This window comes from Quercus robur, chromosome 6 (genome assembly GCF_932294415.1).
Source record: "Quercus robur chromosome 6, dhQueRobu3.1, whole genome shotgun sequence".
Taxonomy (NCBI): Eukaryota; Viridiplantae; Streptophyta; class Magnoliopsida; order Fagales; family Fagaceae; genus Quercus; species Quercus robur.
The window spans coordinates 50,434,947-50,451,607 of record NC_065539.1 but is presented as its reverse complement, the minus strand read 5'-3'; the positions used below and the strand labels follow the sequence as shown (position 1 = coordinate 50,451,607).

The following is a 16,661-nucleotide window of genomic DNA, read 5'->3' as shown; positions in this document are numbered from 1 at the left end:
TCATCACCCATGATTGATGAAGAAGGTGAAGGTGTGTCAAAAATATTACCAAAGTAAGTTTAAAAAATTTTTAATCTACCTCTCTGGTTTTTAACCCAAATGCTCATGCAACAGTGAATGCACAATCAAATCAAATCAAATTAAAAAAAGAAAGAAAGAAAAAAAAAAAGAAAAAAAGGAAAATGGAATGAAGTTACCAATAGAAGAATTTCTACCCATTATGCTTTGCTTCCAAAAAAAAAAAAAAAAACCCTCTAAATACGTACGCAGTAGCTCCTCGGTAGCGACGCCAAAATTGCTTGCTTACTCTCAAGTGCAAGAGATCATAGCAATATAATTCTTGAAGAATTAAGGTTGAACCACAAGAAGCAATGTAAATTCAAAGACAATGTAATCACACAACAATTTGGATGAATAACAAAAGTAATGTTTTTTTTTTTTTTTTTTGCTTGGTGATTGTTAACAATTAAATAACAGTTGGTTTAAATCAATATTTTAATTACCAAGGCATCAGCGTGTTTCCCTATATCGATATGAAATTCTTTGTGATCTAAAAAAAAAAAATTTCATAATTGATTGTTCTTAAACAATTAAAAGCCTACGACTTAGTTGAACTGAGACAATTCAAGAATGCATGATAACCTAGATTAATAATGTGGTTAGAATAGTTTTCAAAAAACTCTTTCACTTTAAAACATGATTTCTATTTGAAACTATTAGAAATTCATCTAAACAATAAGAAAAACATGATTGAACTTATTGAAAGCATGGAAAAACTAATACATCTAAAGAAATCTAATTGAACAATTAAATATGTCGTTGTCTAAAATTTTAGAAAGAATCACATTGAATATTCATACCGTTTAGAAGAAACATAACCCTTAACCCTAGCAAAGAGTTTAGGTTGCCATAAGAGAAAAGAAAATACAAGTTTTTTCTTTGCCAAACTCGTTCTCCACAACCTCTCTTCAAAAGCCTAACGTAAAAGTGTCCAAAGAAAAATAAAATTTTTACCATTTAATTTTCGTCCAAATTTATAGTAGCAACTTGTGAGTTAATATCGGCCTTCAAAAATTGTGAATTTCGAAAACTCAAAACTGGAAATTTATAGATATTTAATATCTAGCCTTGAGTCAATTGGATTTTTAAGGAGAGAGATACGTCCAAAATACTGATCAGTGTTTAAATCTGATTTTTCCTTTTCAAATTCTGTCTCTTTGATTTATTTCCTTACTTGAAGCTTCCAAACATGGTAAACGACCCAAACACTCTAACTGCACATCCTTAGACATTTAAGCATGGTCCTTTAGCTCCTTTTTAATTCTAGTTTGGCCTCCATTCTCTCACAAATTCTTGTAAACTTATTTTTTCACATGATTTCCTAAAGGTAGAAAATTATAATAAATGACATCTTATTCAAGAAATTATGTAAAGATAAATAATAGAAACTAATGCAAATCATAGCTTAATTATACAAATTAAGCATAGTAATAAAGAGATAATGCTCACATAAATATATATCAAGTTTACATTTTAAGGCTTTATCAATAATCTATTCTAAATCATATATTATTTTAAAATTTTTTCTCACACTTTTTAAAGTGCACACTTTTCTTTACCACAGTTACCAAAATACAAAAAATAATAAAGCAATGAAATGGGAATGAACAGTGCAAGGGAGCAACTGTAGCAAATATGGGATAGGGAAGCTAATGTGGGGGTGTTTTTTCATTTCTGGGCTTTCTTTTCTATTTTGTTCTCTTACCCTATTTTAGGGAGACTAATCTATATATATATATATAAAACCGAAACCTTTGAAACTCCCACAATTTTCCACATCATCATTTTAATTTAAAAAAATTTTAATTTTTAAAATTAAATAGTGAGAGAGTCCTAACAGGAGTCTTTTATATATATATATATATATATATATAAGAGACAAAATCTTTGAAAACCCTAAAACAATCTCCTCTGTCCGTCTCCACTAAAAGAGAAAACCCTAAACTTCAATTTCTTTGGTACGTTTGCTATTGCTTTTTCTCTTTTTTGTGAATTAGTTTTTTTTGCTTTTGTTTTGTATGGAGTAGTACTTTACAATATATAGTATAACTACAAGTATTGTAGTAAGTTTGCTAACTTTTTGTGTGGTTCAAAGATGCTATATTCTATATTATTTTAGATTATATAACCTTAAGCTTTACCTTATGGATACGTATGTACAAGTTTTCAATTCCTTTTGTGTGGATATTTTCTCACAACTGTGGAGTAAGGTATATGCACTATATGTTATCTTATGTTTTCTCTTATGGTGTCATGCTTCTTTGTTTATTAATTAAAGATTATGTTGGAAGCCTATATTATTTGCACCATCAAAGTGTTCGATAATGTTTGAACCAAATTTTTCATCAATTAGGAAGAATTTGATAAAAAAAAACTTAGAAAAGCTTTCCATCCTTACTGAAATTGTCTCGCAATAATGACTTTTTTTTTTTTTTTTTTTTTTTTTTTTTTTTTATAGTTTGTAGGTTCTGAATATTTTGATTTTTAATTTTATTTTCTTTTGAAAGTTTGACCATCTAAATTTTTGGGTTCAATTTTTTGCAATATTTGAAACAGTTTAGCAAATTTCAACTGTTATAACTATGGATTATTCTCTTGAAGGTAACCTATCTTTCTCTTATATTTATCTATTTAGTAGTTATATATATTTTGTTTTGTTTCAATAATTTCCAGGCAGTGCCAGTAAATTTTCTGATTTTTTTTTCCCCTTTCGAACGTTTTAACATTAGAACTTTTTAGTTATTTTTTTTTTCAATATCTAAATTTGGCTTATTCATCAAATTGTAACTCAAAAAGATAAGAGCAATTCACGTAATAGTATAATTTCATAATCAATTTAAAATTTTATAAAATTATTTTAGTCTATTATAAGTAGGTAAGTTCCCGTGCGTTGCACGGGTTTCCGACTAGTATATATCAATTCTCACGTGAATGTGTTCAAGGCAAGTAATAGTGCAATTTCAACATGCTTCCTCTGTATAGCCCCCATCGGGAATACCATGGTGGCAATAATTAAGGTCCTGTTTGGATTTTTATTTTTCATCACTTATCACTCCTCACTTAATTTTCGTCACTTATCACTCATCATTTAAAATATCCCATCACTCTACACGAACTCTGTTTGGCACCATCACTCCACTTATCATCACTCAATATTTTTTCACTGTTTGTGGGACCCATGCTTGACACACTCATAGCCCCTAATAACTCTCTCTCTCATCTCTTTCTTTTTGGTCTTTTCTACATTGGGTTGTATGGAGACCTCCCTCCACCCTCTTTGGCTGATGAAGACAATCCTAGCAACACCACCGTTTGGTCCAATAGTGCTAAGATGGCTCTGCCAGCTCTCCGCAAGTCCTTTTCGGTCTTCGCTCTACTGTAGACCATTCTCAAATCTTAAACCAAGGCCAAAACCCAGTGAAAGAGGAAGAGGGCAATGGAGGCAGAGGTGCGGAAGGAGCTTGAACCCAGTGAAAAAAAAAAAAAAAAATTCCTTTGCAAAATTTCAGTACTTACCCACTATTCTATACACATTTTCACACTAAGAAACTTTTTATCTATTTTTCTCTGCCTCTTCTCTCTCTCTGTTTTTCTTGCTTGGGTTATGGATTGTGAGAGATGAGAATGTGAGTCTGATTTGACTTGGTACACAAATATTGCGAATTTCTTGTTTTTCTAAGATCTGGAAGACTTCTAGGTCTTTGATTCAGATCTGTGTTTGCAAAAAAAATCATTTTTTTTTTATTTATAAAGTTTATGATCTTAAACTCCAAAACCCACCAGTGTGAAAGGAAAAAGAAAAAAAAGAAGAAGAAGAAGATCACCGAACCCAGAGAGAGAGAGAGAGAGAAAGGTCAAAAGTTGTGGCTAACCTCTGACCGTGAGACCCAGTATGTTGTTTTAATTACGAAAATGCCATTGAAAACTGAGTTATGGAAATTGAAAACACCTAAAATGTGTTTTCAGATTCCATAACTCATCACTCAAAAATCAGAGAATTGAGTGATGGAAATAAAAACTGGAAACAGAGTTATGAAAATCCAAACGGACTTCTTAGTCATGGGTCCCACCATTTTTGAGTTATGTGTTATGGAAACAACAAATCCAAACAGCTCCTAAGTGACTAATATACCGAAAAATATAATAGACTATAAACACTCCGTGTAATTGTAGTTTTAGATTCTAACTTTTATTATATAGTATATACAATATGATATAGAGGATTATTATGGGACCACTCTATGATACTTTTTAGTCAAAAACAGATGCATCTTGAATCTTGCAAGAGGGGCCAACTGGCCAAGCCGCCAAGGGGCCGCTATAGTTACATTCATGGAGATTGGAGGTTGATAAGAGTATTCCCGAAGCTCGCTCTGTTTGTTTACTTGGGAACAAGTAGATGGGACAAGGGACCCTATATGGTTATTCATGGAGGTGGTACATGCAGATTGGAGACTAAGAAGTGAAAATAGTATTCCCTAAAGCTCAATTTGTTTAGTTAGAAAAACAACTAAAGAGAGAAACACGGAGATCGATTTTTGACTGATAAGAGTATTCCATAATCCCTATTTGTTTATTTAGGAACATCTTTTTCTTACTCTGGGGCTAACACTTATCTCTAATAAAGATGAGAGAATCCACATCAACCTTCTTAATTTGGGGCTTAGGACAAAAAGCAGTTGCAAAAAAGGAAGAAAAAGACGAACTATCAGCATTCGTTGCCTTTTGAGTTACGGAGGGTTGCTTTTGTTCCTATAAAAACCAATTCGCGTTCAAACTGTGAAACATAAAAAGAGAGCTTGATGAAGCAAAACATGTTTCGGGGAAACACTCAGTCAAACATTGTAAAGATGGTGGTGATTCTCGCATTGTTGCTTTTTAATATCAGGCCTCTTGAAGCTGCAAGGCATTTGGACGTGAAGATGTCAAAACTTGGGACAAGGAAGGTGTCGATTTCACATTATTGAGCACTAACACCTTCTTCTAATCCATGCACTTACATTCCGAGTTGGATTCGTGTCGATATGCCGTGCAGCCGTGGACGCGGCTCCACACGTGTCCACCAACAAATTTTTTTTTTTTTTTTTTTTTTTCAATGTAGCCCAATTCGGTCTGAAATGGTTTGAAATAGGACCTCCTGATATGGGTCCGATTCGGTCTGAAACGGTCCAAAATTAAACCTAATATGGGCCAAAATACTTATAGATTTAAAAAAAAAAGTTAATTTCAAATTTATCTTTTATTTAGATTTAGTTTCAAACTTTCGATATTGTATTCTAATTTAAGAACATCATGTAATGGTTATGTATTTTATTATCTACTACTGCTCTTAAATTGATATATGTTTACCATTATATGGAAAAAAAAAAAAAAAAAAATTCTTAGTAGTATATAGAAAATATAAATAAAAATATATTTAATAATAAAGTAATAAACGTATCGTGCCATTCCCGCATCCTACTTTTTCAAAAATTGCCGTAATGCCGACCCGAATCCACACCCGTGCTTCCTAGTATATAATATACTTGTTTTGAGAAATTTTTTATACAGCTGATATCGCTAGTAGTAGTGATGTACTAGTACCACTAAATAGTATTTGCTACCCAGTTGGATTGAGCCAGGATTCAGATGCAAAAATTAAACAAGGACACACAAAAAAGCCTTTGTATTCAGCTAAAAGCCATGCCATTCACTGCAGAAACTCATTCTAACATCAAGAAGCACAACTAATGGTTTACATTTAGGAATGAATATATAGATCTTTGAAGCTTTTACATTACAAGGAGCAGAGCAGGGTATTGATAGGTGAGTACCTGCAAAATGGCAGCACGGACTGCTCTGAAGCATGTAGCATGCAGCATTTGTACGCATATATTGCACAATATCCTAGATATTCAAAGACAGTCTTGTGAGTGATCCAATGAAATTATGATCCAGTTTTTAGATAATAATGCATCTGGTACTAACCTGACAACCAGTACTATGCCCCAGTAGTACCACACCTTCAGAATCTTCTTTGTTGATTAAATGACTGATCTGCTGATCAAGCTCCATTGCGTCCTTCAAGGTAGATGAAACAGCGTCATAAAACCAGAGTTAGCATGGATAATTTCAAAAGAACCAACGCCCTCCACCCCCATCCCCCCTCCCTTTCAAAAGAAAAAAAGGCAAGACCAAGATCCATACATTAATACCTGACTCAACACAGAATGAAAGTAAACATGGGCTCAGTATCTAAACAATCTAAAATCTGAATAGTAAGTTCCAATGTAAAATATCCATGTCCAAGGTCAATGCAACTGTAAAAGAAGGAAAATTACCATCTCTTTCTCACTTTAGGGTTTACACAAGCACAATACATTTTACAATTAGAGGTGAATTTTTACAATATTTATGGTGTAAAAAATCCAATTGAACTGAATTTTTACATCAACAAAAACACACATTTAGCTTCTAAATGTACTTTCAAAACAATATTAGATATTCAGATTTGCAATGTCTACAATTCAAATAGAACAAACCACCCAACTGTGCATAGGAATAGCTGTAACTCCCTATGGCATGACAAAACATTGGAAATAACACACGAGGTTCCAAGTATCTGCAAATCATATGAAAGAAGAAAGAATCAGGAATTTTAAGTTTTCAAATTTAGCTTTAAATATTTAGAATAGTTTAAAAGAGCTGGGGTCTTTGTTAATTAGTTAAAGAACTGCCTCTCAGTACTAATCAAAGCAAAAAGAAAAAAAGAACTGTCACTCAACGACCATCTTGAAAAAGATATTATCTCATTTTCACCGCAAAGAAAGACTGAGACATCAGTTCTTTAGGAATCAGCAATATTTCACTTCAATCAAAGTAATTATGTAAAAACAGCAAAGTAAAAACATACTCTGTGGCGAGAAAGCCATCAGTTAATCCACCAATAAAAATTACTCGTTGTTTATAATAACCTGTTTTAAATGCAACCTGCACAATGAGGAAAACAATCAAAAAATCATGAAGTTTTAAAATAGATGTACAAACACAAGTTTAATATCTCCAGGGGAACACAAATGTGGCAATTAAGCCACAAACAGCAACAACAAAACAGACACACGTCTTCACATTGACCTTTGTTTCTAGTTGATGCAAATGAACCATTTTTAGGTTTTCCATGATCCCAAAAATTAGGTAAAAATATACAAAACCCCCTTTGGCTTCCCTATCAGACACAAAACATCTCTTGAGGCTTTGAGTGTAACACTTAAACCCATGTGGTATTGTTTGATGTGTAAACCGTCAATTGTATAACACTTAACCCCCCTTGGAGGTTTTGAGTGTAGTACACTAAACCCCTATGGGGGTTTTGAGTGTAACATAAACCAAAACCCCACTCCCCTCTAGTGATACTATTTTATGTGAAAATAATATGGGCAAGGGTAATTACACGAGCTAGTCACTGTTTGTTTGTTTTCACAGAAATATTACGGTTTACCATGATTAAAATTTACACCAGCATTCACATCAATTTTCCAAAATTAACTACCTGAACAAACTATTCTCAACCAACACACAATCAAAATTCAGTAACAAAGAAAACATTTTTCAACAATTATTTTGATTTTAAAGTGATTTAATTGCAGAAACCTTAACATCTCTATCTCTCTCACCAAATATTGGGCTCAACATCAAATCAACTCACCATCACATATAAAATTTGCACCAACCAAGTACTGTATTAATTACAAAATCGAAAATTTCCTAATTCCTTTCATTCTTGAATCATTTCAGAAAACTGACTAAAAGTACTTATTTTATACTACCCATAATCCAAAATAACCATAATTAAGACTGAGATCGAGTACTCAAACCAAATCATGAAACCCAATTGAAATCAAACTCTTACGACCCTAATCCAAAACCAAAAAAATGAATTCGAATTCTCATTCCATCAATTTCATTCAAAAAACTAAAAAGAAAGTCATTTTTTTTAATAATAAAAAAACACGGACCTGAATAGGCTTGGGACCGTACTTGAAGAGCACACCACGCCAGTGATTCTTCTTTACAATCGGAGAAACACTGTCACCAAAGCCGGCAGCGGCGGAGGAGTTGCTACTCATCTTGGCGGAGCCGGAGCGGCCTCTGACAATGCCAGAGAACCACGACGTCGAAGAAGAAGAAGACGAAGACGACGATGTGGTTGATGAGGTCGATAAAGAAGTGGAGGAAGAGAGAGAGAGATTCATAATCAACGGCTCTGATTCATCACCATAAATAAATAAATGAATTTCTCTGAATCTGAATTGTATTTTGGTTTTTAATTTTTGTTCGCAGAGTTTAAGGAAGTGGAGAGAGTCTGCTGTTGTTGTTTGAGTTTGAGTTTTGAACTTCCGTAGTTCGAGTTGGTCGTTTACTTGTGTCCCTCTGCTGACGTGGGCTCCACATAAAAACAACTACTACTAACTGGAATATGCTACGCCTAGGATCAGGATCAGGATGTCTTTTTATTTTTATTAATTTTATATTAAAGATAGAATTTTTTACTTAAATTTAAAACTTCAGTTTAAAGATTTTCTTTTTCTAGAAAACTTAAGTTTTCAAAATGAACAACCGCGCACCTTTAGCGCAATAATCACTCTATAGGTATAAGTGTTTATAAAATGTAGATGACAAAAGTCGTGGTTCAAGTTTTTAGGAGAGAACTCGACACACATATATACCACTAACCTTTAAACATTAAAGTAATAAATAATTTAATTAATAATAGTTATTATTTTTAAAAATAATGGTAATTTTATTTATTTCTTATTTTTAAAAATCCATAATTATAATGATTTAAATAGAATTATGGTGTTTTAAAAATATTATTTAAAGAGAAGTGCTATGTTTATAACATTTTCACAACATTTTTATAACAAATCATAGGTGATAAGTTTTTATTGATTCTAATTTGAATTCACAATATAAGTTACTTTTTTGTCCGCTTGTAATAGCCAATAACAACCTGTCACTTATGATTTGTTGTGAAAGTGCTGTGAAAATGTTGTAGTCATAGTATTTTTCTTATTCAAAGGAAATATTAATTAAGATTATCATGAAGATATTTGTCGGGGGCAATTTTTTTGTTACCAATATGATATTTGGGAAACCAAAACCAAAACTTGACTTTGGGTTTAGAATATGATCCAAAGGCTATCGGTGAAATGTGAAAAACCCATTTTGCTCAAGGTCCGGGTTGCATCTAACAAAAATTATAATAAAGCCCAAAAATACCTCCTGCAGAGATAAACTAGCACAAAGAATGACAGACCACAATAAATGCTTAAATAATAGTCCTGCGGTAAACAGGTGAAATGTCTAGTGATAGATGTCTGGAAAATTTATAAATGTATTTGCATAGTAAAAATTATGCATTTCTTCCGTAGTCGGTTAATATAAAAGTGGGCCCATTATAACAAGTAGACAAGAGAAAAATTATCCAGCAGTGAATATGACAAACCTCCATCGGTAACGTTTAATAAGTTAATAAATGTGTTTACATGATACAAATCATATATTTTTCTCATTATTATTAAGTCAATTATTAGGGAAAATTTCCATAGTATCCAAGACATTATGACCTTCATTATAATAGCAATAAACAAGGATTAAAAGTTTCATAATTATAAGTAAAAGAGGAAAAATTATGATGGAATGAAGGGAGAGAAAGAGTGTCCATCTAGTGCAGTAAATGTTTAAATAAGATCTTTATATGCCATACAAACGAAAAACCAATTTTTTTATTCACAAAAACGGATCTGGAATTTTTTTAAACAAATAAATTCATGTGGCTTAGTTTAGTTAAGTGTTCCATGTATGCAACATATCATTCATATCATGCATAAAAGGGTACATTGGTCATGAGAGTCTAGAAAACCAGACTCTGTCGGGGTAGAATGGGTGCCTAACACCTTCCTATTTCATAACCTAGCCTCCGAATTTAGTGTTTTTGGATAGGTAGACCTAGGCTTTATCTTTGTTTGTTTGTTTGTTTTTTTTTTTTTTTTAATTTTATTTTTAATTAATTAATTTATTTAAAATTTGGGTAGATTGTAACTAGGGCAAAAAGCCATGTATCTTTGATAGTTTGTAACTAGGATTGTTAGGTTCTAAGGAATTAGGAACTAATGTATTAGAACTTCATTTTGTAATGTTGGCAAACCATGATCAAAATATTTTTAGTCTTGTTTAGACTTGCTCAAAGTATGTGTTTTTATGTAAAGTTGGAATGGAGTTATTGCAGGATTTACTGTGTAAATCTGCCTGACTCGATCGATCGAGAATTAGACTCGATCGATTGAAAGTCGTGCAGATTGTTTTTTTTTTGCAGAATTTCCAACTCAGCCCAAGCCCGTTTGATGTGTAGGGTTTTATGTTTTGTCTTAAGTATAAAAGGGAAAACCCTAGCCACGTTTTAGGGTTGCTCTTTATGCTGTATGTGTGAATCTTCTGTGAGATCTAGAGTTGTTTTTCTTCACATACACTTAGGGTTTCCAATATCAAGATTGATGTCAAGAGTTTGGTGATCAATTCAGTTGCTGTTTCAAGAGCTTAAAGATACATAAACGGGAGTGCTTGTACTTGCTGGGAATCCAAGAAAGAAGTAGTTCGTGAACTCGGAGCTGTCACGTAGTCATGGTAGTAAGTTTCCTACTTGAGGTAGCAATAGGATGTTAGTGGTCTAAGTCGCTATTGTGTAAACTTCAATTCTTTCATAGTGGATTCGTTTTACCTTGAGGATAGCTAGGTTAAATCCTCCCAGGTTTTTTACCATTTTGGTTTTCCTGGATTATCATATCGTTGTGTTCTTTATTTTCCGCATTTTACAATGATATGATATATTTGTGTTAACCTAGATTTGTTTAATTTGACTAAGTAATCACTTGGCTAATTAACTAGGTTAATTTGGTTGTGTTTTAAGGGGTCTAAAAACAAACAAGAACCCAAAGTCATGTAATACTTAATTTATCAAGTTTGTATTTTTTTATTCAATCAATGAGAATGGAACAATATAGTCATGTAAAGTTGTATTTAATTTTTTTTTAATTTTTTCAGTATAAAAAGTAAGTGGTGACTACACACCACTTATCCAAAAAGAGAGGTGTATTGAAAAAGCACTCAAAATCTCTTTTTTTTTTTTTTTTTTGAGGGCACCTTTGCGATCTCTCACAATGACATCACCATTCACACATATTCACTAGAAGTTACTTTTTTTAATCCAAATGTAGTGATTAAAAAATGAAATTAGGGTTTCTTATATGCAGACACATTAAATTTAAGCAAAGCAATTGATTGATAATATTTTGGATGATATGACATAAATGTTGGCCACTATAGTCTAGAAGACTGATTTACTGGGCAAGGTGGATGCCTAACACCTTCCCATCTTATAACATAGCCTCTAAGTTTAGATCAAGAGTTAGTAGATCAAATGCTTATCCATGAAATTTTCAATCTTTACATTGTAACTAGGAAACAAAGCCATCTATTTTATCTTAAATTCTATCTAGGACCATAGCCATATAATTTCCTATGATCAATGTACATTCATTCCCAAATCAATAAAATGATGAATTTTTCAATTATAGTTTTCCATTGTAAAACCCTTAATCTAAAGGGAAAAATGTAATCATTATAATCTCCATTTTGAGAGGCAATAATATGACTCCACCCATTCATGTCAATTTGGCCTAAAGCAATCAATTCAAAACGAGACAGGGGCACGGTCTCTCATAGTAAGACTGATGTCGCATACATGGAGAATACAAATGTGTATGATACAAAATGTAAAGATGTAAATATCACTCATAAGATATATTATAAAATGCAATTGATATGATATTTGACTATCGAGCCTCTAACATGGTAATAGTAATTTCATTGGTTGAGGATGATTGGCCCTTGCTTGATGAAGTTGATTTTTTTCCTACAAAGAAACCCAACTCTTTGGGTTCAGGTAATGAACTCTCACCGTGTAACATCATAACCACACATGACATATTTGGTCGATCGTTGTGATGTTGTTGCAAACATAAGAAACTAATATGGAGGCAACGTAGAATCTCCGATTGGATCACAGAGCCCTTTAAGTAGGTATCAATTAGTTCTAAAGGTCTGTCTTCTTTCCATAATTTCCATGCCTAAGACATTTTAAAATTCTTTATCATTATTTGTATCATTATATGTAATAAGATAGAGGATAAAATATTTTGAGAACTCACATGTCCAACAAGGTTTTGAGTATTGTCGAGATGGAAAGAGCCTCGATTTTTCTTTCCACTTATTATCTCCAACAACAATATTCCAAAGCTAAAGACATCAGATTTTACTGAGAATAGGCCATCAATGGCATATTCGGGTGCCATATAACCACTGCAAACACATCATTAAGCATGAAAATCTTTGATTAAAAAATATCAACAATAAAACATGTTAAGAATACGTACTAAGTTCCGACGACTCTATTTGTGTTTCCTTCAATCTGATCTCCACCAAAGATTCTAGCCATACCGAAGTCAGAAATTTTTGGATTCATCTTACTATCAAGTAAAATATTGCTTGCTTTGAGATCTCTATGTATAATCCTCAATCTAGAATCTTCATGAAGATATAGAAGCCCTCGCGCAATCCCACAGATAATATTGAAGCGCATAGACCAACCTAAAACTTTAGCTTTCGTTTGATCTGAAAAGTTTCTCACTTATGTTAATACTAAGTTTAACTTGAATATGAAACAATAAATTGGCATTTCTTTAAATAACAATAAAATTTTTTATGAAGTTTGGTAAAAAAAATTCATGAAGTTCAAACCAAAAATGAAGGAGTCCAAGCTTCCATTGGGCATGTATTCATAGATTAGCATTTTCTCGTCCCCTTCAATGCAATATCCCAAAAGCCTAACAAGATTTCGATGTTGCAATTTGGCGATTAGTATAACTTCATTTTTAAACTCACTTAATCCTTGTCCAGATTTCTGTGAAAGCCTTTTCACAGCAATTTCTTTTCCATCTATTAATGTACCCTGAAAATTCACATTTTCAAATTGATTTATATTGAAGTTGAATATGGTGAGAAATGCTTTTTTTATTTATTTTTTGTGATCTTTAAAAAAGCTTGCTGCAAAGTTACCTTATATACAAGTCCAAAGCCACCTTCACCAAGCTTGTTATAGCTTGAAAAGTTGTTAGTGGCAATGACTATGGTAGCCAGGGTGAAGAATGGGACCTCCATGTCTTCACTTTGGCCTTCAATGTTTTGGTCTATCATCACATTATTCTCGATTTTCTCTGCTAAGATCAAGATGAGCTTCACATTATACATAAGAAATAAGAGTATGGCACTTGTTATGTTCCGTCTAGATCAACTAGTTAATTATACAACATAATTATTATTTGATTTCAAATCAAATAAATTAATTAGGTGATCCAAAATGTCAATATCAATAACCAAAAAAGAATAAGTGATCAAGTCATAAAGCAAAACAATAAATGCATAAGACAGATAATATGATTCTGAAGTGGAAAACCTGTGGATAACTCGTTAGAGGAAAAGGGGCTATATGAGTAACCTACTCCCCCTAAGGCAATCAACTAGAAAAGAATGTGTTTTATAGTCTTGAAAAAAACCATTCTACCGAGACTCTACATTCCAAATTGATAATTCACTGCTGCGACTCGCAATAGGTTTAAAACTTTGAGTTTCTTCCTATATGGTTTCGTTCATGAATGGCAGGTCTGTGTAAATTAACTAGAACCTTTGGTGCACTCCAATTAAGGTGCCTCCTTGAATATTTGATCTACAGTCAACTAACTAGAAGAAATGCTATGTGGTTTTGAACTTTGGATCACAAGATTTTATAAAACTACTAGGATTCTCTCAAGAAAGCTCATGGATGAAAGGCATGGTTTTTTCACTATAAATATTGTGCTAGCTTCTGCCTTTCCAACTTTACTGGAAATCTTGCATAAAATAGTATAAATTGGTGTTTACATATACGGTTATAATCCTAATCAAAACAAGATTTAGATTATTTTTTGTGATTCTCGTTCAATGGGCCATTTCAGCCCATCTTTTTTTTTTTTGGGAGCAAATTTCAGCCCATCTATATTTTCTAGCTTGAGTCAACCTCTTAATCCCCCTGCTTTAGGCCACAACATATTTTAGCCTTACTATTATTTTTCTTAAGATCAAATGGCTAAACTTCATAGCTTTTCTTTTTCAACATCTTATTAGCTACTTTGTACGTTTCTAGAAGTTCAATTAAACAATCTTGAAATATCTTTTCCAAAGTGGGTCAGAGAGAAATATTACCTCTGAAGTTTGTCCTTTTGCTTATGCAGTAGGGAATCAAGAGCACCCCAAAAACGACCGCAATTGCAACCACAACTATTACTATAACCTTCGTCTTTTGCTTGTCTTTCTCCTCTTTATGATTGACTTTGCAGAAGAAAAGCAAAAATATTTTAGTAATGCAATAAAATAGATGGAAACAACAAAGATTATAGCTTCAATGGCATGTAAAAATATAAATTAAAGAGCAATAAAGACCATAGGCCTATTACCTTGCTCTGAAGCAGGTATTCGAATATATACATCTTGCATATAAGCACCATGCTCATTAGCTGCAATCTGTCTAATATCAATTAGATCCCCAAACCACATGGCACAGCCACTTCTTCCATTGTTAATATTTGAGTTTGCATAAGCTGTACAGGAACAATTGTTCAAACATTTGACTCTGCATTCGTTAAGATTCATACTTCCGTTCACCCAGGAATACGTGGTATCTGGCATTTTGAGCCCAACAATTTGAGCAAACCCAATTTTATCTTTATCCTCGCAGCTCAATTGGGTAATACGTACACATCCCTTAGACCACTCATCTGGGTTCCATGTATCTGGTGATTTATGCTTGAATCCTTCTACACATTGACAGGTTGGTGACTCACCAATGATACAATTTCCATAAGGACCACATAAATTATAACTGTCACAATTGTCTTTTGGCATAGATAAGTAGCGTCTCCATTTTTTTTCTTCTGAGACCCATATGTAGCGCTCATATAAGGACGAAGTTTCGTTCAAAAGTGCTCTTGAGAGTACAGAATTTTTAATCAAATTGTATATGAAGTATACCTCATCGCTGTTGATGACAAAATCGTAGGTGTAAACTGGATTTTCCTTCTTTAAGTCTGTACCACTGAGAGAAAGGCCATTCCATGGTCCGGTCCGGAAGAACTTCTCGGTGCCTTTGTTCATGACTATCTCAGGGTAATTATGAAGTTCAATCCCCCAACTCAGTTCTCCTGGAGATGGATCATCTGGACTTTTCCAAGCAGTTAGGCGCCGTTCCAGACCAGTCCTTAAGTCCCATCCAAGCTTCATCCCCGGTAGCCAAGTATCAGAAGGACAGTCAAAGCTTTGCCACAAATAATTTTCTGGGTCTTCTTCGTTCTCTTCTCTTAATACTAGATTTCCGGAATCTAAAAGCTGGACTATTGGATTCAAGGCCTGTTTTGTTGAGTTTGCCGACCAAGCAACTGTTCTATTCTGGCTGAGAAGAACAAGACTACCTGAACTGTTTACCCTCAACATGCCAGACGAGTCGTTTATTGGATTGAGCCGGTTTGCTACCCAAACAACCGTTCTACCTGGGATATTGTTATACCATATTCCCAAGTAACGGTTACTGGAATTACCAGGACTAAAGAACCCCAGAGCGTAGCTTTCATGTTTAGAGACCAAGGTTATGCCCTCACTGAGGGATTCGGATTTTGAAATGCTGTCAGCAGCATCCAACAGTACAAAGGAGAAAGGAAGCAAACTGGAACTCAACAACACAAAAGCAAAGATGTCCATTGCTTTCTGTTCTTTATTAGAGCTCTTAGTCTTAGCCAACATTTTAAAGTTAGGCCTATAATTTATAATGAGCAATGGCTACACCTTGGAAGGTCATGAGTTGACCCGGTCTTGTGGTCGTTCTTACTTGAATTGATACGTTAGAAAACTCCACATTTATTTTGACAAAAATTTCCACACGTGTCGTACTCACTTTTGCGATGTCGCATTAACAAGTTATTAGAGGCGGTTACTTATTGATAACAAAGTAAATAATTTCGGTAGTGAGCTTAAATCAGAACCAATAACAACTTAACAATTATGATTTGCTGTGAAAAATATTGTGAAAATAACACATCTAAAAAAAGAAAAAAATTCACAATGTTTTCCACAATAATTGAGTTGACATACTTTTAGTAGTTTTTACCTAGGTCCACCAAAGATTACCCTTTTACTTACCACTATCAATCTACCATATCAACAAGTGTGCAAGTTTTATCAATTTTTTTGTTTTTTTTGTTTTTTTTGTGTCTAAAGACTTTCTAAAAAAAAAAAATCTACATTGTTCATGATTATTAGTAATAATTTTGCATCTAAAACAAGATAGTACATTTTAAGTAATATTTATTTTTTAAAATTATATTTAAATATATAAAAGGCCTCAATTTTAGTTTTCGCGTTAGGCCCCTAAATGCATCAAACGGCCCTTGGTTGACAAGAATGGAAAGATGAGCACAAGG

The 16,661-nt window shown here is 33.1% G+C and overlaps 2 protein-coding genes across 8 annotated transcripts in view; both read right to left on the bottom strand.

The window, feature by feature from the left end:
• Positions 1 to 15,961, bottom strand: part of LOC126689304 (G-type lectin S-receptor-like serine/threonine-protein kinase At4g27290) — a 79,462-nt gene extending 63,501 nt beyond the window's left edge. For 2 of the 4 annotated variants that reach the window (XM_050384455.1, XM_050384458.1), the window contains exons 1-2: positions 14,646 to 15,961; positions 14,395 to 14,520 (exon numbers count right to left, since the gene is read on the bottom strand). In XM_050384455.1, coding sequence (XP_050240412.1) covers positions 14,395 to 14,520; positions 14,646 to 15,942 — 1,423 coding nt within the window. In that variant the 5' untranslated portion in view covers positions 15,943 to 15,961. Of the gene's footprint in view, positions 1 to 12,196; positions 12,225 to 12,305; positions 12,457 to 12,530; positions 12,769 to 12,894; positions 13,106 to 13,212; positions 13,371 to 14,394; positions 14,521 to 14,645 lie in introns of all 4 variants that reach the window. The other 2 variants (XM_050384461.1, XM_050384460.1) reach the window with 2 other exon arrangements.
• On the bottom strand, positions 5,698 to 8,444 carry LOC126689305 (UPF0619 GPI-anchored membrane protein C1322.10-like). 4 transcript variants are annotated; one of them, XM_050384463.1, is made up of 5 exons: positions 8,055 to 8,442; positions 6,953 to 7,029; positions 6,590 to 6,661; positions 6,028 to 6,120; positions 5,698 to 5,946 (listed from the first exon to the last, which is right to left on the bottom strand). In XM_050384463.1, exons 1-4 carry the CDS (start codon positions 8,289 to 8,291, stop codon positions 6,084 to 6,086), a joined length of 423 nt encoding a protein of 140 aa, XP_050240420.1. In that variant the 5' UTR covers positions 8,292 to 8,442; the 3' UTR covers positions 5,698 to 5,946; positions 6,028 to 6,083. The 4 variants fall into 4 exon arrangements, with proteins under 4 accessions (XP_050240420.1, XP_050240421.1, XP_050240422.1 ...); XM_050384464.1 differs by lacking the exon at positions 6,590 to 6,661; XM_050384465.1 differs by lacking the exon at positions 6,590 to 6,661 and having other exon boundaries at positions 7,014 to 7,029; positions 8,055 to 8,441.
• Positions 15,962 to 16,661: the final 700 nt, after the last annotated feature.

What these genes read in the sequence shown, in the direction of transcription:
- LOC126689305 (XM_050384462.1), bottom strand. Translation starts at nt 8,291, where the DNA reads ATGAATCTCTCTCTCTCTTCCTCCACTTCTTTATCGACCTCATCAACC. An exon ending in ACGGTCCCAAGCCTATTCAG is followed by an intron (nt 6,121 to 8,054) that starts GTCCGTGTTTTT and finishes TCTACCTTGAAG; the next exon opens with GACGCAATGGAGCTTGATCA. An exon ending in GGCATAGTACTGGTTGTCAG is followed by an intron (nt 5,947 to 6,027) that starts GTTAGTACCAGA and finishes TTGAATATCTAG; the next exon opens with GATATTGTGCAATATATGCG.